The 24,765-nt window shown below is 34.7% G+C and overlaps 1 protein-coding gene across 2 annotated transcripts; it reads right to left on the bottom strand.

The window, feature by feature from the left end:
* Positions 1-2,164: 2,164 nt before the first annotated feature.
* Positions 2,165-23,985, bottom strand: LOC117925392. Of its 2 annotated transcripts, XM_034844393.1 has the most exons (5): positions 22,979-23,985; positions 13,403-13,451; positions 8,657-8,780; positions 3,278-3,443; positions 2,165-3,052 (listed from the first exon to the last, which is right to left on the bottom strand). In XM_034844393.1, the coding sequence occupies exons 1-3, from the start codon at positions 23,823-23,825 to the stop codon at positions 8,732-8,734; spliced, it is 945 nt and encodes a 314-aa protein (XP_034700284.1). In that variant the 5' UTR covers positions 23,826-23,985; the 3' UTR covers positions 2,165-3,052; positions 3,278-3,443; positions 8,657-8,731. The 2 variants fall into 2 exon arrangements, with proteins under 2 accessions (XP_034700284.1, XP_034700283.1); XM_034844392.1 differs by lacking the exons at positions 8,657-8,780; positions 13,403-13,451; positions 22,979-23,985 and adding an exon at positions 10,048-10,444.
* Between the last annotated feature and the right edge of the window lie 780 nt (positions 23,986-24,765).

Here is a 24,765-nt window from a genome sequence, read left to right as displayed (position 1 = left end):
GAAAAAATTTCCTATTTTTTTCCACTCAAAGATTTTCCCTCCACTCAAATTCTCTCACTCAAGAATTGTTTCAAATTTTATTTTTAAATTTCATTATCAAAAATTTGTAATTGCATATTTTGTTTTTGTAGTTTTAGCAATGTTATTTCTTTTCACTATTTTTTTTTTTTTTTGTGAAATTTTATCCAAATGAATCTATATTTAAAATTATAATCATATTTATCAAAATTTTTACTAAGATTATCTTTAATTCTTTTAATATATTTATACTCAGTTATTTAAAAAATGAAAAACTAATTTTTTTTTTTTTTTTTTGTAAACATGTTCTATTACCTTTCAAGTAAAAAATTAGATAAGTTTCAAAGTCAATAAATAAAAAAAATTAAATACCACTTTCAATAATTTTTAGATAAAATTTTATATAATATATTTTATTTGAAACTTAATTTTTAAAGTTTAACTAAAAAATTGTATTGACAATTTTCTTGTTGTGGGTCAAAATACTTTGCATTAGTCTATCTAGATAAGAAAAATTATTAATATAATATTAGAACTTCATATTTTAGTTTTTTTTTTAACAAATTTATATTTTTTAAAATTTTAAAATAAAAACATTAAAAATTAAAAAGCTAAAAAGATATATATATATATATATATAATAAAGTGAAGTGATAGTTAATTTTAAAATTTTTTAAAATATGGTTAATGTAGAAAATATAAAAAATAATTAAAAATAAGAGAAAAATGTAGATGAAATGGTAATATAAATTTAAAATAAAAAATGAAAATTAAACTAAAAGATAAAAACAAAAAGATAAAAAATATTTGGATGAAAAATCTCAAAATTTTTATCATTGCTTTTAATAAGAGCAAAAAGATTCAATATCTTTAAAAATGAAAAATAAAAAAATATTATTGTTTTTTATTTGACATAAAATAGAAATATATATTGGAATAAAAAGGAAAAAAAAAGTTAGAAATGAGTAATATTTAATAGGGAATAGAAAAGGAAAAAAAAACACAAAAAAATTGAAATTCACACTCACTTGTAGACATATAAGGGATAAGGGTATTTTAGGAATTAATGAAAGACAATATCCTTCATCTTAATTTTTTCATACTTTGTTTAGGTCTTGGGCTTAAATATAGGTGGTTGGAGGACCAAATGTTAATTTTTGGGCCCAACTGGGCCCAAAACACAATTCTCCCAAAAAAATATAAGATATAACCACTTTTTGAAATTTATATTCAAATTGGCATCAGTGTCACATAAACGCCATATTATTAAAAAAAATAAAAATTCATCATTTAAGTTAAAGCCTCAATTCGCAACCGAGACTTCAATTTTAAATTAAAGTCGCAGTTGCCTACTAAGGTTTTAGTTAATTTTTTTTAATTTAAAATTTAATTGAAAATTATTAAATTATAATTTATGATTGAAATTTAAAAAAATACTTAAATAATAAATTATTTATATTTAAACTTAAGAATCTAGTATTACTTCAACAAATATAAATTGATAAATAAAAGATATTATAAATGAATATTTTATTTATTAATAAATTAATAATATTAAAATAATAAACTTATATAACATATAAATAATATATAAAATTATATAATTTATTAATTTAAGATATTTGATTTATTGTTTTTTAAGATATTAATTTATTTGTATTATGATAAATTTGTCTTTATCGAAATAATAATGTACTTTTAAGTCGCAATTACTAATTGAGATTTTCGATAAAACAATTCAATCCCATAAAACACATTGGTGATACATAATGGGTCCCAACTTATATTTTGCTTATGATCAACCAATTCACTCCCATAAAACACAATACTTGAAAAGTGGTGACCATCATTAGACACAAATTTCCTTAAAAATAAGGGTGACTATATTGTAAAAAATCATCCAGTAATAATGTGTTTGGGTATAATTTTAAGAAGTGTTTTTAGTCTTTTTAATATATGAAAAATAAAAAATTTTAAATGTTAGAAATGTTAGAGACACTTTTAAAATCACTACTAAAAGCACTCTAAATTTCTAAAAAATTACCTCACAAACTCAACTCCCAACTCACATCTCCATGGATTCTTCCATGCTCTTGAGAATCTTAACTATCAAATATTAGAACAAGATTTTGAGTTAAACCTACTAGGAAAGAGTAAAGAACATCACATGATCATCTATATAACAAAAGCAAGATACTAGTTGATCTCTTTTGACAGTTTCAAATCCTGCAAAGGGTACATATTTTCAAGGGAATAATTGATCAAACAACGAAATTGCAAAACCCCGGTTGGTTTCTACATTTTCAAATGCTACCCTGCTATTTTCTGTGAACATTGCCTCAAGTCTGCCAAAGATTATAGCTACCACATGTGGTGATTTGTACCATATGTCATTTGGGCACTCTTCCTTAACAGCAGTAGTTGTTTCAAACTCCTTAGTTAAGGTAGCAAATATCTTATCAAAATCAAGAGGCTCACCATCATATTCTCTCCTTCCTCTTAACATATCTTCCATCTCTCTCTGCCTGGCACTACATTGATGACTCCAGTCTATCATCCGACTATGGACCGCGATTATACCTTTTGCTCCTTTGTCTGATAATTTGGCACTGCTTTCAGCTTTAACTTTCATTTCTATGGAATCCTTTGCCATCCTTTCAAAACATCGTGCAGCATCACCATATATACACATTTTCTTGATACAATTGAAGAGCACGAGAAAGCCAGCTCCCCCTGATCCAAGAAAGTACTCAAAATAGTGATTCAAGTAGAGACGCATTTTGAGAAGGTCATCATGGCTGCATCGTTCCAGGAACAACCTCACAAGTATAAAGTGAGGTAGACTTGGACGTGAAACTGGGCGAAGAACCCGACTATGCAAGAAAGGAACCATAGATGAAGATGCTGAAGTATATTCTTCAGCAACCCATCTGCTATATGCTCGACACTCAGCACACAAACAGGTAGAAGTAGCTTGTAACCAAGCATATTCCTTTTCCCTGATCAACAGCTTGGAAGTGGCCAACAGTAATGTCTGCTCAAAGAAAAAAATGAAGAAGATCTAGATGTTATTATACTAAGGTTGATAAACAAATAAGAAGGAACAAATGAAAAGTGAAGAAAGAGAGAGATGTTTAACAAGCAATATGTTGATCATATCATTAGAGAATGACAATCAATTAAACGAGGTAGGCCATTGCTTCCAAATTCCAACCATGTAACAGTAAACAAGAAATTAATTGGTGCCAGAAACCCTTACCTTTGCAAGCAAATACTGAGCAGAAATATTTCCAGCATGTGCACAACTATATATCAATCCTTTTACATTCTGGAGAGACTGAAATCTCCTTGATAGTTTCAGATTATCAAACACCACCACTCGTAAGATATCCCTATCGTCCGCAAATGCCATAAACACTCTAGAACTGCAATGAGAAGGTTACTAAAATCTCTCTTCATTGAAATTACAGAACAATTCATAATAACTTAAAATGTTTAAAGTGCATGCTGTAATCACAGTGAAACTCATCAAGTTGGTCTACTCCGGCGTCAATCATAGAACATATCCAATAACAAAATAACCTAACCAAACTCTGCCCAAATCCAAGGATATATTTGACTCAGGTTCCAAAACAGTGCTTTTGAATATTTTGAAAATTTCAAGGAGTTTTGCGGATCAGTGTGGAAATATGGGATTATGATTTGTAATTAAGTGTCAAGATTAGAGGGATTGTGTTAGGATATTTTCTATTTTTATGGTTGAGAGAATCTCTCCTAATTAGTTATTGTTTCCTTAGAGATAGGAATCCCATTTGTATATATATAGGTCACTTTGTATTCAGTTTTGACACAGAAAAAAGAAGAATATTTTCTCCATGGTATCAGAGCATTCAGATCTGAACCACGTATAAAAAATAAAAAATAAAAAAAAATCATCTTTTTCCATGGAGAGCAGAACGGAAGGATCAAACTCGGAGGTGACGTCCAGACCTGAAGCAGTTCACTCCGGCAGTGCCAGCACCATAGACGGCATCATTCTTCCCATAACAGGTCATAAACTCAATGGGCAGAATTCTATTCAATGGGCTCAGTCTGTTCAGATCTTCATCTGCGGGAAAGGTAAGGAAGAATACCTTACGGGAGCCATTGTTCAGCTGAAGGAAGATGATCCAGGATACTGAACCTGGAAGTTGGAAAATAGTATGGTGATGTCTTGGTTAATTAACTCTATGACCAATGACATAGGAGAAAACTTCATGTATTATGGCACAGCAAAGGAGATATGGGATGCAGCTAGAGAGACCTACTCCAACATCGATAACACCTCGGCGATTTTCGAAATCAAGAGTATTCTCCAAGATCTTCGACAAGGAGATTCAATTGTTACCGAATATTTTAATATCCTTACACGGTATTAGCAACAACTCGATATTTATGAAGAATTGGTTTGGAAGTGTCCCGAAGATGGACTCCTATACGAGAAGGTCATTGAAAAGGAACGCATCTACAAATTTTTACTTGGCCTTAATAAGAATTTAGATGAGGTACGTGGAAGAGTTCTAAGTATTAAGCCATTACCTAGTGTTAGGGAAGTTTTTTCTGAAATTCGTAGAGAGGAAAGCAGACAAAAAGTGATGTTGGGAACCCAAAATTCCTCCAAAAATCTTGAGAACTCAGCCCTAGTTGCACGAGGAACCCAATCCAACAACAACAACCACCAAACGAAGCAGAATCGTCCATGGTGCGACCGTTGTAGAAAACCTGGACACACGAAAGAGACTTGCTGGCATCTACACGGTAAATCTGCTGATTGGAAACCTTCTCGGCCACAGCAAAACAAAGAAGGCCGAGGTTACACTGCTGCAGCCGAAGAAGACACATCTGGCACTATCTCAAATCCTGGTTCGTTTAGCAAAGAGCAATTGGAGGCACTACAGAAAATGTTCCAACAGACTCTTCAATCAACTGGAACAACTATTGGTACCGCATCTGTAGCCCAGAAAGGTATTTTTTCCCATGCCCTAAATGTTAGATAGGAAAATCACACTACATGGATAGTGGACTTAGGAGCTTCAGATCACATGACTGGGAATCTCATGGTTTTTCATGAATATACTCCTTGCCATAACAATTCCTCTGTTCGAATTGCCGATGGAACCCTTTCTAGGGTATTCGGCACATGTTCAGTTATTATTTCCAAGGATATTACTCTTCACTCCGTGCTCTATGTTCCGAAATTGGATTGCAACCTATTGTCTATAAGTAGACTAACATAGGATCTTAATTGTGTTACTAAATTCCTTCCTCACATGTGTGAATTTCAAGCCTTGAACTCTGGGAAGAGGATTGGCAATGCTGAGGTGCGTGCTGGACTTTACCTTCTGAGTGCTAAGGAAATTTGAAGGCTACCAATGAAGACTGCTTGTGTAGTTTCCAACCCTAGTACCAAGACGGATAGTGTTGTTATGTTATGGCACTACCGATTAGGTCACCCAAAATTTTCCTATCTTGAAAAACTATATCCATCATTATTCAATAAAAAATTCCAAAAATTTTCAATGCGAAATATGTCAATTGTCCAAACATACTCGCAACTCCTATTCCATTCAACCATACAAACCATCTCATCCTTTTTCCTTGATTCACAATGATGTTTGGGGGGCCTCTAGAATCAACAACATTACAGGTTCTAGATGGTTTGTCACCTTTGTTGATGACCACACTCGAGTGACTTGGGTATTCCTTATGAAGAAGAAATCAGAAGTGAGGGAAATATTTGAAAACTTCAACAACATGGTTCAGACGCAATTTCAGGCAAAAATTCAAGTCCTTCAGACAGATAATGCTCGAGAATACTATCACCACATTCTTAGGTCATATCTTCTGGAGAATGGCATCGTACATCAAAGCTCGTGCATTGATACTCCACAACAAAATGGAGTTGCAGAAAGGAAAAATAGACATTTGATGAAGGTTGCACGATCCCTCATGATAGCTTTAAACGTGCCTAAACAATTATGAGGTGAAGCTGTACTCACAGCAACCTACTTGATCAATCAAATGCCTTCTAGGATTCTTCAATTTAAAACCCCATGTCAAATCCTCCTCGCTGCATATCCATCCGCTCAAATACTCTCGTCTATCCCAGTCAAAGTCTTTGGTTGTACTGCTTTCGTTCATATCCATAAATCCCAACATAGTAAACTTGATATGACAGCCATTAAATGCATCTTTCTCGGGTACTCACTAAACCAAAAAGGATACAAGTGCTACTCTCCAACAACCAAGAAATTCTACACTTCCATGGATGTCACTTTCTTCGAAAATAAACCCTTCTACCCCAAAACTGCAATTCAGGGGGAGAACTGGTCCACAGATGAATTCCAATTTTGGGAAACCGAAATCAGCACTACTTCTCCTTTGAGTTCATCACTGCCTCCTCAAACAGATAGTACTCTTTCTGTCCCAGAAAACAATTCCTTGGATGTCCCTTTTGTCACACCTGAGTCAACTACACAAGGCAGTAAAGAGGTAATAGTTTATTCTAGAAAATATTTAAAGGAAAAGCCCGAGAAACCACCTCAAAATGAGCCGGAGGACAGCACTCCACTTGAGCAGAACCAAGAATTGGACCAGGATCCAAGCAACCCAAACTCACAATCAGGTAACACAATTTATGACCTAGATTCCAGTAATGACCTTGATGATCTTGATCAACCCATTGCTTTAAGGAAAGGTGTAAAATCCTACACTCAGCATCCAATCAGTAATCATGTGTCCTATGGAAAGCTTTCACAGAATTTCCAAGCGTTCATCACTTCTCTTGAAGATGATCGTATCCCATCCAACACCCAAGAAGCACTTCAACAACCTGAATGGAAGACTGCTGTTCAGGAAGAAATACAAGCCTTGGAGAAAAATGGGACATGGGAAATCTCAGAATTACCAAAGGGTAAGAGGCCTGTTGGATGCAAGTGGATATTTACCGTGAAGCACAATCCGGATGGAAGTATAAATAGGTTCAAGGCTCGACTAGTAGCTAAAGGATTTACTCAATCCTATGGCATTGATTATGAAGAAACATTTGCACCAGTAGCAAAGCTCAACTCCATCAGAGTGTTATTGTCAGTTACAGTAAATTTGGATTGGAATCTGCACCAACTTGATGTCAAAAATGCATTTCTCAACAGAGAACTAGAAGAGGAAGTCTACATGAAGATTCCACCTAGTATGGAAACTCCAGAAAATTCAGGAAAAGTGTGTAAACTGAGAAAGTCCCTCCTAAAACAATCACCTAGGGCCTGGTTTGATCGACTGACTAGAGTTGTGAAAAAACATGGGTTCATCCAATGTCAAGCAGATCACACACTGTTTATGAAGCACTCTAAGGAAGGTGAAATGACTCTGTTCATTGTCTATGTTGATGATATTATAATTACCGGAGACGATGAAGAAGGGATAGAGAATCTCAAGAAGCTGCTAGCAAGAGAATTTGAAATCAAAGATCTTGGACACTCAGATACTTTCTTGGCATGGAAGTTGGCAGAACTAAGGAGGGAATTGTGGTCACACAAAAGAAGTATGTCCTTGATCTACTTCAGGAGATTGGGATGCTAGGTTGTAAGCCAGTGGACACGCCTATGGATCCTATTGGTAAGATTGATAAAGATAATGACAGTCATCCAACTGACAGAGACAGGTACCAGAGGTTAGTAGGAAAGTTGATCTACTCAACTCACATAAGGCCCAATATTGGTTTCGCTGTGAGCATGGTAAGCCGCTACATGAACAATCCCACTGAAAGACACATGAAAGCCGTATACAAAATTTTACAGTACCTTAAAAAGAGCTCGGGTAGAGGACTCTACTTCAAGAAAACCTCAAGTAGGGAAGTTGAGGTATTCACAGATGCTGATTGGGCAGGATCCTTGACAAATCGGAGGTCGACTATTAGGTGCTGTTCCTATGTGTGGGGAAACTTGGTGACTTGGAGAAGCAAGAAGCAGTCCGTAGTGGCGAGAAGCAGTGCAGAGGCAGAATTCAGGGTAATGGCTCATGGGATATGTGAAGGAATGTGGCTCCAAAGAATACTCAAGGAACTTGGAATTATATCAAACTCCACTATGACAGTTTTGTGTGATTATAAGGCTACCATAAGTATTGCAAAGAATCTAGTTCAACACGACAGAACCAAGCATGTGGAGATAAACCGTCACTTCATCAAGGAGAAACTTGAAAGGGGAACAATCAAACTTATGTATATTCCTTCAAGTCGTCAAACAACAGACATTCTGACAAAGGCACTTCCAAGGGCCACCTACGAAAATATGAAAAGCAAGTTAGGAATGTTAGACATCTACTACCCAACTTGAGGGGGAGTGTGGAAATATGGGATTATGATTTGTAATTAAGTGTCAAGATTAGAGGGATTGTGTTAGGATATTTTCTATTTTTATGGATGAGAGAATCTCTCCAAATTAGTTATTGTTTCCTTAGAGATAGGAATCCCACTTGTATATATATAGGTCACTTTGTATTCAGTTTTGACACAGAAAAAAGAAGAATATTTTCTTCAAGTTTGCACTATGTTACTCTCTGCATTCGAAGTTATAACAAGCCTTTTCAAGTAAAATCTTACACAGATAATGTTCGAGCTAGATCTGCTGCCCCATTTGATGAATTAGCCACCAAAACAATTATAAGTTTTAGCACATCAAAGTGTAAGTCGGTAATGGTTAGCTGCTTCCTCTTCATGATTTGAACTGCCAATAAAATTAAAAAGAATCACAAGACAATCAATAATCAACAATAACATAAATTTATTGTTTAAGAAAGGCCAAACACACTTATTATTTTCTTGGTAAATCTTTCAACTAAAAAAAAAAGGAAAACTTAAACTTAGGGGTTAATTAAATATTTTGATTGAGGACTTGGTGATACAAGTAGCATGCAAATAGTAAAGGAAAATTTTAGGTTGTGTGCAGTGTGTGTGAGTGCATGGCATGTGTAGCATGCACATGTGTGCTTGAGTGTGCTCTACTGGATGGAGGATGTCTCATTACTGTTTTATTATCCTCTCCCATTTGCCTTTGTCCTGCCTCAGATGAAATTACCTCCCTTGTTAACATATGATAGAAATCTTCACCTGTGATTGATATGAATATCCTCAACCTTCTCTATCTTTTTTTTTTTTTTAATAGAAAATCAAAAGGATAAGCAATTCTTTGGATCCAATTTTTTTTTTCCTTTTTCTTTCCAAGAATTTCCACCTTTTCTTGATCTAATCAAGCCACAAAGCACAACTCTAAATTATAGAACTATTAATTTTACTTTGATCCTGAAAGGTAACACAACATATGTGAGAATTGTCCTTTAGATTTTTGAAGCCAAGAAGGAAACAAAATTTACTTTGTCGATGGGCAAGTTGGAATTTATTAATGCTTAACAATGGGAACCAGGGGGTTTATTAATGCTTAACAATAGAACTATTAATTTTACTTTGATCCTGAAAGGTAACTCAACATATGTGAGAATTATCCTTTTGATCTTTGAAGCCAAGAAGGAAACAAAATTTACTTTGTCGATGGGCAGGTTGGAATTTATTAATGGTTAACAATGAGAACCAGGGGCTTTCTTTTTTCTTTCCAAGAATTTCCACCTTTTCTTGATCTAATCAAGCCACAAAACTCGACCCTAAATTATAGAACTATTAATTTTAGTTTGATCCTAAAAGGTAACACAACATATGTTAGAATTGTTCCCTAGATCTTTGAAGCCAAGAAGGAAACAAAATTTACTTTGTTGATGGGCAGGTCGGAATTTATTAATGCTTAACAATGGGAACCAGGGGGGTGGGGAAGGAGGCATTAACCCCAAGAACACAAGAAGTATGAAAAGTGCATCCAAAGAACCAATACTTCACTAGCAATGTCACAAGAAATCGCTAACAAATAAAAAAGAAAATATACTTTCAAAAACTTTCTAGACCAAAAAGAAAGAGAATACAGAAAGAAAGATAGAGAAAGGCACCTGTAAATAAAACCTTTTTGTTCTCTGATGAGTCTTTGTCTCACGATGCTGGTTGTATAAAGTGAACTGACGTTTGTCCTTTTATATAGAAATATCGTTTCTGTGATTTTTTTTTTCTCAAATATGTTCATAAAGACCTCATTAGTTTATGGTAGTACATAAAAGCAATAAAAGGTTAACTTTTATTGTCATTTCCTATTTTGACAACTGAATATTTTAAATTGTTTAATAATACCAACAAAATTGACACGTATTGTTATGTTGGCAATCGTTGATTAGCACTTAAGCAATACACATATGGTACGAATTTCAGTATATTTCAAAAACATATGCTTTAGACACACACACACACACACACACACACACATATATATGGATGTATGCATGTATATGCAAAGGAAAAGAAAGACCACTCAAAGATGGAGGGAAAAAAAAAGCCCAGATTAACCTTTCTAGGGGTCTAATCTTTATTATATATATTTTAGGTCAATATATGATAATAATGATAACAACAAAATGTAAATTACAATGACAAGATTAATAATCTGAGATTTAGTTGTAAATCCTCGATGAACCTTATCAGAACATGAAGAATTGAATTTTACAATAGCCACAAAGTTGGAGGATGGAGATCCAAAGGAGGAAGATAATAGATGAAGAATATTCTAGTCACCCTCTCTCAAGCACATTGGGACTTATCCCTAGTAAGCCTGCTTCCAAACAAATTGAAGCTATACATTGGAAAGACATTTATCAGATACTTTTTTATTTTTTCCTCTTACAGAAATTCATTGAAAAGTCATTTGAAATACATGAGAAGGATGAGAAATCCTTCACAGATATACAAACTCCGATCAAAAGAATAGATCAATACGATATTACCTATATACCCCCAACACCATACAAAGGAAACGTGGTCCTACTTTATTTAGGGAACAATACATCGACAAAAAAGACAGAATCTTTGCTCCAAGATTAGCTCTCTCAACCCTTTAGTTACACACCAAAGTCCAATTGAGTTGAATAGCAATGAGAGGAGTGCCCTTGAAAGCAAGAGTAGTTCAAGCCTAGAAAGAGAAATAAAAGCATATTAAGTCTCATATCGTTTCCTTCAATTCCTTTATCCAGATCGATGCGAGGCATGCAATTTTCCAAAGACTTTTGCTTCTAATTTGTACTCTTAAAAACTTAGAAGGAAATGGTCATCATGTTAGAAATGCTCCTAGGAGGGACCTAATCAAGCTTGGCTAGGCTAAATAATCTATGTCAATGCAGCAAAGTTGTCGAACAATATAAAAGGAGATGATCAATCCATTCACTACTCCTCATACACATCACACAATAGTCAAGGCTAAGAGCTTTGAGAAGTCTTCTCACCTATAGCATGTCATTAGTATTGAACTTCTTGTTGGCCACTAGTCACACAAAAGCCTTAACCATAGATAGGGCTTCAGATTATTAAATGAGTTTTGCGAGAGAAAAAGGAACAAGAGCTGATAAATTGTATAAGGCAGAGAGGAACGATTTTATAGAGAATATGCTTAAAGAAGATAAAGATCAAGCTCTCAAACCAGGGACAACGATCTTAGAGATATATGAAAAAAAAAAAAAACAAAGAACATGAGTCTTTCTAAGACTTTTATCTCCATAGTGGTGAGGTTATGGTGAAAGTTAAGCTTCCATGAAAAAGGAAGAAAGGAGCTACGAATGGATGAAATTAGAGCATTTCTAACTGTCACAACACTTAAAGATTTGGAAATTGAGAGCAAAGAGATTGATTACTCACACAAAGTCTTCCTAAAAGCAAATCCTTACCTCAAACCCACCACAAACTGGGTATGACATGAGAAAACTTGGAAATCCTATGCAACGACCTTCCAAGGGCATAATTGTGACCATGCGAATACAATATTGGCATCCCAACAATTGGAATGAATACCATAGATACTCAATATTGCTTTGTGCCAAAGAGCATCACTCTCCCTAGGGTACCTCCAAAGTCATTTTCCTAGTAGAACTTTATTTCACAAGGAAATCTTCCCTATGCCTATACTCTTTTGCAACTTAGGCTTGCATAAAAGTTCTTGCTCTTTCCTTCCTTAACCCCTGACTAGAGAAAATCCCTTTGCATTTTCTTAATCTTTGTCGTCATTGCTAATGGAAGCCTATACAAAGAAAGGAAGTAACTAGGAATGTGAGATAGACAAGACCGAATTGGGATTATCTGTCCCTTTAGATGGAATGATCCACATATCCCAACTCTTTTGCATTACTTTATCATGAAGAAAACGAAAATCTATTTCTATGTGCTCTCTTCATGCAAGTGGAAATGGATTTGTTGTTAAAAGAAATGGCTCTCATATAATCACAATATAATATAAGAGCATGGGTTAAATTGATACCCAATTCTTTGCACAATGCTAGAATCCATGAGAGAAGACTGCAACATAGGCCAAACTTCTATACTCTCCTTTAGTACAGGAACGAGATACTACCTTTTGTTTCTTTGAGCACCATAAAATTAACTTTGGACCTATGCATATATAATAACTTGTATTTATTTATTTATTTTTCAATAGGCAAGCAAGAAAAAAGAATATATTGCCAGTGGACCACAATCCAAGTACACAGGAAATATACAAGGCATGCAAAGGCCAAATACAATAACTTGTAATTAAGTAGTAATCATTTGCATCACTTGCCCAATCTGCATTAGAAAATACAACAAGGTTTTTGTGACTGAGCCACAGGCTGCATATGAAGTTCAAGATACAGAGTACTTTTAAGTATCTTAGAATTCTCTTCATCATTTTCTAGTGTTCCTCACTAGGTGCACTGATTGGTGTGGGAAAATCTTAATTTATCTTGCCTATTTGCTGTAAATTGCAAAATTGGTTAACCTTAAACCATCGTTGTTTAAAGGTGCATTGACATGTTTATGCAAGCTATGCAGGAAAAAATGGGACAAAAAACGGAATGAATGAATGTGCAAAACTGAAGAAAAGTCACTTCGCTACCCCACCCCCCTCCTGTCTCATTTATTTCACAAGACCCCCTGGCAAAGGTATCAACAGTCACCCCCAGAGCAATTAGACCAGAACCTACTAGTTCTGCTTTCCAACAAGCTTGCTAGTCACCCCGTGCGAAGATGTTGAAGGTCATTCCTTATTAAATCATCCTAGCTTTGATTCTTAGAAACAAGCACATTCTTTCTGACACCTTCAACAATAATATAACAGATGACACCCCTACAACTCTACAAACAAGGAAGCAGTGTGGCCGACTATTAATGAGGAAAAGGACAAACAAGAGTTGGTGGCCAAGGAATAACAGCCAGAAAACTTAGGAAACCCACCTCATTTTGTTGTCAACTTGAGCTGCCAAAAATCCTATAAATAGGATACCTGGGGACAAAGGAACAACAAGTCAGCAAAGAGTCAAGTAGTAGATAGGGTAGTTCCATCAAGCTTTCTACTATATAAATTCATTCTGTTCTTTCCATTTTCACCATGAATAGCTAAACCAAGAGTCAAGGTGAAGAGAGGTTGAGATGTCTCAGTCTTGCTGCTTTCAGCATTTAAGGGAGTCTCAATTCCTGATTTGATTAATTACTATAGTGCCAAGTTTGAGCTAGTTGAGACCATGAACAAACACCCCGTTTACTATTATCACTATTTCCCAACTGCTTGGAAAAGCCTTGAATGAGAAGTAATGGCGAAGTAATAGTTGGGTGTAGAGTCTCCCTGTAACTCGACTCAAGTTGGTCAGTAGTTGTAGAAGACAGTTAGGGAAGAGAGTGAGAAGTAGAAAATGAGGAGTGTTGGTGCTTATCGATGACACATGTTAACAATGCTTTGAGTAGGTAGATCGACTTCTCAACACACACTAGACTATTTTCACCAAGTACCCATGACTGTAAATCCCAGAGGAAAAACAACCCCCAAATCTTGTCGGGTATAATTGTATAAATGTAGTCCTTTTGCTTGGGGACTCAATGTTTTCATCATACAATCACCCATTGAGCACACTTTCAATAGAATCAACCAAGCATGCATGCATAAACCAACATACTTTATTCACTAGAAAAGCTCTCTAGCTATGTGATAGTGATATATAGTAGTACTCCTATACAAATAGTAAAAGGATTGAGCACACTTTCAATAGAGTCAACCAAGCATGCATGCATAAACCAACATACTTTATTCACTAGAAACGCTCTCTAGCTATGTGATAGTGATATATAGTAGTACTCCTATACAAATAGTAAAAAGATATCTAAAAGCATAAATTTCTTTGACCATAAATTGACAACCATTAAAAACTACATGGACTGGGAGATATGATAAAAGTAAACAAAAAGGAAAGCAAATAATTTAGTACAAAAAGGAAACTCAAGGTAGTCCTCCTAGGCCAATGTCACCACCATATAGGAGCTCAAACTTGAGTTAAATCATAGTTTAACTAATAGGTGTGACATGACATCTGGAACCTAGTTTAAGTAGGTCCAGGAGCACTATGATAATCTCACTTATGAGGTTTAAAACCCAACAAGAAAAACTATCAAAATGTTCTTCAATGGAAAAATAACAAATAAACAATAGGTACTAAATAGAATCATAATATCCATCAATAACTATAAGAGGTCAAAACACCTAACATGGCTCAAAACTACCCTCATGGATCAATGCAAGTATAGAAATATATAGGATGTGATCGTGTCATTTATGAATTGATATGTAAATAATAGAGTATTTGGTCAAAATTATTTAAAGAGGGGAAAGGTATCAACTGAAAATGATGAACTTGAATAGCCTCATAAGAAATCATAATATGATGTATGCACTAATGCAAGTGCATCATACCGTGATAAATATAGTCTTAATAAGAAGGCGATGTATGCACTATCCATCAAATATAATGCTCCTAATTCAATAATTCAATAGATGGTTAAATATGCTTGTGATAGATTAGGAAACATACAAATGCTCCATTTTTGGAAAATAACACAAATACACATATAGTGGTAAAACAAATAATTTTATAAATAGCACATCATAATGTGATCCTTTACCTGACAATGGAACAAAAGAGGAAAGCTAAGACTAAAGCGTTCCACTAGCTGAGTCAACTCCTATCAAGAATAAATAAAAAATCATTTACAATTTACTCTTGAACTCTACAACTCTATGTATGAAATCTATTTTATGTTGGAACAAAGACAATACTCTATTCAAGTCTAAAGTTAAAATGCTAGATGTTAAACTGGGCAGAGAAAAACAAGCTCGATTGACTAGTCATGTGTCTCAATATGCCTGATGGATTAGGAAGGGCAACTAATAGATCGGTCCTTCATGTGGATAAATCAACCTATTAACAATTAGTTAAAAAATTGCTTCTTAAGGCCAAGAAGTCACATTTTTGGCTTTTTAATTTTTTTTTTTTTTTTTTTTCCTTTTGAAACATGAGTAACAATTTAAAATTAGGTATTGTCTCCAAAACTCCAAATCAACCAAAACAAACAGATCGAGGGTTCTAACTAAACTATAGTCTTAAAGGTCATTTTCTAACTCTACAATTAACTAATAGATCTTTAGCTAGAAAAGCTTAGGGAATCAACTTAGGGTTGAAAATATATTTACTTGTGTGATTTGGGGTAAAAAGGAGAAAAATGGGAAAGTAAATCTCTAAATGAAGAGCCTACCTGAAGACTATGATGAAAATCAGGATGGAAACACCGATGAACCCCTTGAATTTCCTGGATTTGGAAGATCTAAAACACCTCGTTCTCTCCGTATACTCTTAAGAAGTTAGAGCCTTCATATAAAATGAGATGGATGCCTTAAGTCAATTTAAGGATTCGACTTGGTTGAAAAGACCCATGTGCCTTCCACTTACAAAAGTTTTCAATAAAAGTACAAGGCCGAATATGACTTAATAACTAAGTCCAAAAATTGAATGGGAATTAGAAAAGGCCAAAAAATAACTTAAGCTTAAACCTAAAGATCCATAACCAAATTAACACTTGGAAGGCCCAACTAAATTATTACCTAGTAGACTTAGATTATTATACTGAACTTCAAATGAAAGAGTACTCCTAACTTTGGTTCCAGTATTACACTATAAACAAGGATGAAGCACCACCGGATCAAATTAGTTAAAGACATTAGTAAATCAAGATATTAGACAATAAATATGACAAACTTGCAACCAATCATAAAGGCACTCAAAACAAAATAGGAAACTTACTAGCTCATAACTTTTACTTACCTCAACTATTGACATTTTAACAACCACCTAAGGGAACAATCCTAAATATTGGCCACGTTGAAATTACTACCCATCAAGATGAACCCATTGAGAATGCCTAGCCTTATACATGTATTGGCTTTTAATCTCCACTTGTCTAATTCAAACAACCTTGACAAATGATTTAGCATTAAGGGAACACATTTCTGAACTCCAAGTAATAAAACCGGATTAAGATAGATGCCAACTACCTTAGATCAAGGAAATGAAAAAGTGAAAGCTTGAAACAAGGAGTTTCAACACAAAACAAGGGAGTATGTACAGTCAACTTCATTGAGTCCTATGAGCAAGTAGGCAAGTAGTATAACCACCTTTCCACCAACACTATAATAGGGCCCTCTAATGCATATTGAAGGCTGCCTCCAACAATCAACAATTACGACTCCTTAATTAATTCAAAAGTGAAGTTCACCTAGCATTTTATCCTTTTTATTTGCTAACTCCTGGCAACTTAGATGTCGTTCAAAGCTCAGTGATCCTGTGGTTTATTTCTTAGATGTGTCTTTCCTTTACCTTTTAGTAATAATCAGTTTCATTGCTATTTCGACAACTCTTTTTTTTTTTTTTTTTTCCTTTTTTCTGAATACAACTTACCATTCATTTTGTGTTTATTCTACAGATACTTTTAGGAAGTTTGATTGAGAAGTTTTTAGGTCTAATTTTTTTGCATCGAACTTCATTTTCCATAGTAGTGGCATTAATACAACTTACTTTTAAGTCCTAGTTAACTTTATCTACTTTTTAACTTCCAGTCTATTAGGTAATCAGTTAGTTCATTTTCTTTTTCCATTTTTATTATTCGTTTCATTAGATTTTGGCATTATATTAGATCTAGTTGAGTAAGCCATAAAAAATAATTCAAAGTAGACATGATTCTGACCAAGTTGGACAGTCACTTAAGAAGTAAGCAGGTCGCATTTAAGCAAGTATACCTCATGTTAGTTGGGCTAGAACCTTTTCAGGTCCATTAATTGAGCAGTAAAACTTGAACTATTTAGCCCTATGCATCTCATAGTATTGATCACAGACATGCATCCTACATTCCACAACCTCAGAACTTGAAAACAGATGCCATCACAACCGAAACTTCACTAAAAAATGAGGTTACCAAGCTTAAAACATGTCAGCTGTAGCTGGTTTTGAAAATAAAGATAGTTTTCATTTTTATTTTTATTTTTTGTCTTTTTTTTGAGACAAGATTGTTTTCGTGTTTTTGAAAATAGACAAAAAAATATTCCAAGAAATAAATTGGGAATATGTTGCAAAAATCTCATGGTTTCAAAAAATTTTGAGCAAGATGCAAAGTTAACTTTTATATATTTATTGAAGCCAAGATGTAGAAATTTAATTCTTTTACACTAGGTTTTTTTTTAGACAAGATTGCTTTCATGTTCTTTTACACTAGGTTTTTTTTGAGACAAGTTAACTTTTAGATTTTAAATGACGTTTGAAACTCATTCAAGCCTAGAATATAAATCACTTTGGGTAATAGCCTAATAACAATGAACTACTTTAATAGAGTCCACACCATATACATAATACTGAATGCAAACAATTATGAATCATAAAAAATACAAAATTTGGAGTATCTATTCAATTCAAGTCTATCAATTAGAAAAAAAGGAAATAAAACATCAAACTGAGCAAGTTGATTTTCATAACCCACTAACTGAACTGTGCTTCATGGTTGTTGAAACCTAATCCGGTATGTTCTGTTTTGGTTGGGTTGGATTGTTTCTATTGATTTTTTGGTTTCCACTTATACCCTTAGCAACACGACCAGTTAGAAAGCCAACATAAAAAACAGTGCACTCAAACAGAATGTAGAAAAAAAAAAGGAACAAATATATGAGGTATATCCAAGATTTGCTCTATATAAATTAAACCCTTAAGAGTTTCAAGCTGTTGACAGTCAAGGTCGAAAAGGCAAAGAGACTTATTCTTGAGTATTATTCCAATGAAACACCTAAAGAAAAACTGAGAACTCTTTTTGTAGAAAGATAAGAAATGGGTTTTGAGAAGTAACTAGGAGCATGGACTCTTATCTTGATGATTTTGTCTAAGGTCAATAGTATGACCTAGTCTGGACAAGATTGCTTGTATCTGATACATGACCATCAATTCATCCCCTTTAGTTTAGTGAACCTTTGGGTGTCTCCTCATTTTTCTTTGCACCAGCATTGCTAGGGGCTAGCAATGGGTTGATTCAGGGTGGAGGTGGGGTAAAGAACACCGAGAATTCCTCCCCAGTTAGGCTTTCCAATGCCTTTTGAAGCATTCTCATGCAATTCTCATTCCTTTATAGCTCAATGTCTCCATGTGGAAGGCAACTTAAGGCTTAACTTAAGAAGGTATAAAAGCCCATTTTGAATGGAGTAAAAGACGAGATAGCCTCTGGCCAATGTTTCAACCATCTTTGCTTTCAGATCACTGTTTTCTTCTATTGCACCATTAAGTTTAATCTTTCAGCACAATTTTGTATGTTAATGCTACAGTACTTCAAGTCTTTATCTTGATTCAATTTTTAGTAAGCTTGTCTTCTTCACTAATTTCAAGTTTCAACAGTTACATTAATGGAGACTCCAATGTTTCTTTCTGTTAGCTATTTTCATTAACTAGGAGAGGGACCCTTTTGGGCTGAACTCCTATGGATTTGTACATGTTTTACTCATCGATTTGGTGCAGTGTAGTTCAAATGGATTACCATGTATTTATTATTGTTTTGCTCTCTATTTTCTTTCAACTAGTAATGGATATGACAGCTGCTTAAGGTTTAGACACCTTCACCTGATATTTTTCCATCTTGATCATGTAATTCTGAGGCTGGTAGTTGGTAGCAAATAGGTGGTTCTCTAGTGCTAGGAGTTAGGTTAATCATCTGAACCCAGTGTTGTGAAAATGCATCAAAGCATTTCAAGGAAAAATCCTCCAGCTGAAACCACTTATTAGTGCCCCAGATGTGTTTTAATTTGGGTACATTATTCATTTGCATGGGAGTCCCATAAAGGGATGTTCCCAATTCCTAGTATTTGTACCTGAAATCAGTTTTAATTAACTCAGTTTGGTAATCCTCATTATTTTTCTACAAATTCACTGCACAACCCCACAACAAAGTCCATCATGAACCCCTCATGTTGACCTCTTAATCCCCCCATTTCCAACCTGTCTATGGGGCCCTGCTCCTTAAGGATCATACCTGGCTCATCAAGTCTTATACTTGCAGTCTGACACCCTGCACTTGGGGATATTTGAGTCCTACAACTTTGGGAATCAAATAACAATCTCCACATACATGAATTGGAAAACTTAAATTTGTTCTTTTGTAATTTGATTTTGAAAAAAGCAAACACCCGTAAGAAAACCTTATATCAAGATAACAAAGATACACACCTACGTCCCCAATATTTAAGATTGCAGCATTTTTTTCCTAATCATGATTATGTTTTAAAATTCCCCTCACAGTTGATGATAAATTACAATCAACAAGAAGATGGCAGACCAAAGTTGATTACAGGTTGACATATTGTCTTGCTTTGGCCCATCCTTTCCAAATTTTCCTAAAAGGAAATCCAAATACTTAACAGAATCCTTTTTAGATACCAATACTAAAGAATATGAGGATTTAATGTATGAGGACTCCATTGTTATGAGATGCCTTAAGTCCATAACATAACCCTGAGAAAGAATATATTATTTGTTCTGTAACAATATAAACTCATATAGAGCATAGAAGCACAGACTAGATCATATAATATAATACCAGAAAATCTTGTTCAAAATAACAAATAATCTAAAGCAGAAGCTATGTTTTCTAGTACTAAAAATTTTCAAAAAGAGTGTGTCATGTTTTTACACTCATTTGTTGATATAGAACCAGCAATAGGTGCTGCTGTTTTTTCACAAGAATGACATGTCAAAGCACAAACTGGAAATATAAAGAATCTTTTCAATGGCATATAAATTATACACATGGCAGAAGCATCTGAGTTAGAGAGAGACATTACAAATATATCACAAAAGTTTGTTCAAAATAGAAGATAAGGAACCAATTATCGATTAGAAAAATATCAGACTGGGTTTAAAGCATCCAATCATAGGTATAAGCATGCTGCATTTTGGTTTAAGATATATATCTAGTTATGAATCTTGACTGGATAGAGTAAGGTTACCATCTAAAGCACAAACTAGGCTTAATAACATTAAGATTGGCAATTCAAATATTATGAAATGAGGTCTTTAAGTAATTTTTTAAGGGGATATTCTTACACAGTGGCATTCAAACCAAACTAACATAAATTGTTATAAAACCAAGCTCAGTCTCTCAAGAAATATTATAATTCAGGAAAAAAAAAACAAAAAACAAAAAGAATAATATGTGCATAGTTGAGGTCTTACTGATAAAAGCAATTATAAATGCAAGAAACTTGTGGTAAAGATCTGATCATACTTTATTTCCTGGTTCTTGAGAAATAAAAAAATTGGATCATATCCTCCTTGATATCAACGGACTTGAACGTTTTTTCCTCAATGTAATCATGTAAGCAGACTGTTTTTCCATCTTTCTACCCATCTCTAATAAGATAGGGGGATTACATACTAAAATTAGAGTAAATCCCCCCAAACCATGGATTTTGGTTTTGATATTCACATTGAGTAGAGGACTTCGAATTACTTCGGGCTTTGAATTCCTTGGGCACAAAGTTGGCAGCACAAGCATCAAAATTCAACTCTACTGACAATAAGTCATCAAACAGTTTAGTCTCTACCTTGTTTCCATCCACTGCAAGGAAGAAGCTCCCTCAATCATTTTAGAAATTAATGTGGCAAAGCTCTTGTCCTTATAAACAGAATTGTCCCATTCGGGATCCAGACTTCTGAAAATACTACCCTATCAAATTAGAAGAAAGCTTCAGATCTTGAGAGTCAACTCATGTCTATTCTATGCCATTAACAAGGACAACAGCATTGTCCTTGTGAAGTTCGGAACCAGAGTCCACACTTATTTCACTAGCCACATTTATGACTTCATTGCATACTGGGGTAAATTCCACCACAAATGAAAATCCACTTCTGCAAAAATCCACTTCATTGCATACTGAGCTATTATCATGAACAGCATGAAGCATAGATAGCCAAGGAAGAGGAACTACTGGATCCACAAGAGCATCACTAAGCTGAACTGTGAGCAACCACATATTCTGATAGCATTAAACCTTTCTCAAGAAGAAAAATGGAAGAAACTAGGGTGGGTCTGGAACAACTAAGAATTCCAAGAGTGGCTTCTGTATCCACAATAACTTAAATCTTAACCATGCTGATGTTCTCCTCCAAGCAACTTCAGGTATGCTTATTGGAAAGCACGTCTTTAAAAACATCAGAAACTGTAGAAGAAGGTCATCTGAACCCAGAAGCCTTTAACTTTGAATATATGATCATGGAAGTCTACAAAAAAAGATTCCTTTTGTCAAAGACCCACAAGGCTTTTTCATGTCTGAAATCAGGCATGTAGCAATAAAGCCACATAGTCAAGTTTCAATTAAATTTCTCAGCAAATTTATGTTCCTGATTACCAGAGGGTATATAAAATCATTTTAAGTTGAAATCCAGATTCATTGTAGGTTTCTCACTTTTTTACAAGATCCCACTATGCACAATCTCTGTTATTCAAGCTTCCCAAGGGAAATCAACAGAAACAGTGCTACATCCACCAAAACACTGGCTAAGACATGTGGAAGAAAGATCTATGTTGAGTATCACAAAGCCCACGGCTATGCCATTACTCTGTTGCCATAAATCCATTCAGGAAGAACACCCTTCATAAACTCTTCCCTGCCAAGAGAACTTTCCCAACGACAATCACCATCCAAGAACAAAAGCTCCAAAGGAAGCTACTATATATAGAAGGATTTGGAAAATTTTGAAATTTCATTAGCAACCAACCCTGTTGGAGCCTGAGCTATTTCCAGAAGTATCAAATTAGAATGAAAAAACCTGATTTAGAAGCCCCTTCACACTCATCATTGTTTGAATGCAACCTCAATTTGGATATTTAAATACACTAACTTAACAAGATTCACCACCAGCTTCCTAACACAAAATAGAAGCCACAACAAAACAGAAACCATCAGAGCCACAAAAGAAAATTGATCCTTCAGCATCAATCAGTACATACTTAGCATCTTGATCTGGATTAAACAGCTCAAATTGCATCCATCAAACCATCAAATGAACCAAGCAAACAGAACACTCAAGATTCTAGAATGCAAGCTAAACTTACATCCTAAGCACTCACCCATTTCCTGAATTATTCAAATGGTTCCAGAGAACTTTCAACTCACTTCCCTTAAAATTCACATTGGAACAAAAAAATCCAAATCAAAGAATAAACTCTCTCCTACAAATGCAGACCCAAAGAAGCATCCCAACAAAGCTGCCTTTATATACCTTCAAAGCTTGTGATGAGATCAGATAAGCAATGTATTTAGCATAACATGGACAGCAGCTTCATAAACAACCCCATCATAATGCATTCCATCTACAGTACAAGAGACCCCGCATTTTCGACTCAGTGACTCAACATCAAGCAATAAAAGGGGGCCTCCACCGAATTGGCGCAAGAGCTTACTTTGGTAAATCTCTCTATCATAAGCAGCCACCACAGCATCACTCATCTTCACCCTCTTCTCTTCTGTATTCAGCATCGAGTTTATTAGCCTTGGCATCCCTAGCCAAAACAAGTGAGCGGAAAACCCCGAACCAACCAATTCATTCCTCAGTGACCTCAACCAAACCCCATAATCGGAGGAGTTGGTGAGATGAAGCATGTGCCACAGCCCCGAACCCATCACCAAAACATCCGGGTAATTGAGGTTCCGCTTGAATTCCATCACCAACCCAGTTAAATTCGCCTCATAAGGGGCCCAAACGAAATCCAATTTCAATCCGATTTCACCCACAACGTGCCGATAATCACTGTGCCGCTTAAACAAATCGCCTCTAATAGCCTCCATCTCCTCCGAATCTAAAACCAAACCAAGGAGCGACACCACAAACAGCCGCGCCTGGGAGTCCCCGGCGACCACGACCCACGACCCACTCAATAAATCGGAAGCATTAGCGCGGGCGAGGCGCTGGAACTGGCAGGCGACCACTTGAGGGGACCGAGCCCAATAGTCGCTGCTGCTGTTATGGGGGTCCCAAGCGACGTCGTTGAGGAAGGAGACGCATGATGAGTCGCGGTTGAAGGAAGAAGAAGGAGAAGAAACGCCGTCGGATAGGGAGGAGGGGAAGTACGGGATGGTGAGGTGGAGGCGTAGGACGAAGATGAAGAAGAAAAGAATAGCCCCGCTCAACAAGAGCGCCCTGTTGCGCCTCTGATGCACCTGCCAACCCAATGCGCCTCCCACCATTACAGATTTCATCCAATCAATATATGATCTCTGTGAATCACAACTACAGGTTTTCAACATCATTTTCTAAAATATGACGAGGAATATAATTATTGAAAATCATCCCATCATTTTTACAGATATCCATTCTCTTCCTTCATACCAACAGTTCCAAATTCTTTTCCATTTCAATGCTTTTGAATCTTTGATACCTAACGGGTGGGATACTATAATCAAAATGCTGTTTCACTAACCACTCTTACTGTCCGAAAGGACAAAGTAGCTGGATGCTTAATAATTACTCTCCCTTGTGGCTCACTATTTTTGCCATGTTTGGTTTCCATGAATTAGTAGGAAAATGCAGAAAAATAAAAAGTAAGTTTAATTAATAAATGATTTTTATATCCTGAAACTTAATTCAGTAATTTAATTTTTTACTTCATTTTATTTATTTATAACTCTACTAAAAATATTAAATAATTTAAATATATATAATTTTTTTAATTATATTTAACTTTTTGCACATTTTTAGGGTAAAATTAAATATGAGAAAATCATTTCTATTTTGCAAAATAAAGAAAGATTTGGTCACGGGGAAATGAAAATTTTAGAGTAAAAATGAGTTACTTTTTTTTTTACTGTGAATAAAGTAAATGTTTAAAAAGGAAGAAAAAATATTAAGGAAAAATATGGTATTTTCTTTTGACATAAAAGTATGAAAGAAAATTAAATTAAAATTAATTAAAATTTTATTAATTATCTAAATATTTAACCTTAAACAAAGTGAATTAACATATAAAAATAATTTATTAATTTTAAATCTATTTTTTTATTTTCTTTCTTTTTTTTTCTTCTACATTTTTTTTCATTTCTCTAATATTTTTTTCTCAAAATTAAAGGAATCAAAATTAAAGGAATCCTATAAGTATAAAATGAAAAAAATAAATAAATAACAAGAAGCAATATTGCCCTCATTTTCATTTTTAGGTTATTTTGGAAATTATTTAATAAAAATTATCAAATA

The sequence above is a fragment of the Vitis riparia genome, chromosome 11 (assembly GCF_004353265.1).
Source record: "Vitis riparia cultivar Riparia Gloire de Montpellier isolate 1030 chromosome 11, EGFV_Vit.rip_1.0, whole genome shotgun sequence".
NCBI classification, from domain to species: domain Eukaryota; kingdom Viridiplantae; phylum Streptophyta; class Magnoliopsida; order Vitales; family Vitaceae; genus Vitis; species Vitis riparia.
Note: the sequence above shows the minus strand (reverse complement) of the source record. Positions and strands in the feature narration are given on the sequence as shown.

What these genes read in the sequence shown, in the direction of transcription:
- LOC117925392 (XM_034844392.1), bottom strand. Translation starts at nt 10,178, where the DNA reads ATGAACATATTTGAGAAAAAAAAAATCACAGAAACGATATTTCTATAT. An exon ending in CAAAAAGGTTTTATTTACAG is followed by an intron (nt 3,444 to 10,047) that starts GTGCCTTTCTCT and finishes TTCTCATTGCAG; the next exon opens with TTCTAGAGTGTTTATGGCAT. An exon ending in CTCAGTATTTGCTTGCAAAG is followed by an intron (nt 3,053 to 3,277) that starts GTAAGGGTTTCT and finishes TTCTTTGAGCAG; the next exon opens with ACATTACTGTTGGCCACTTC.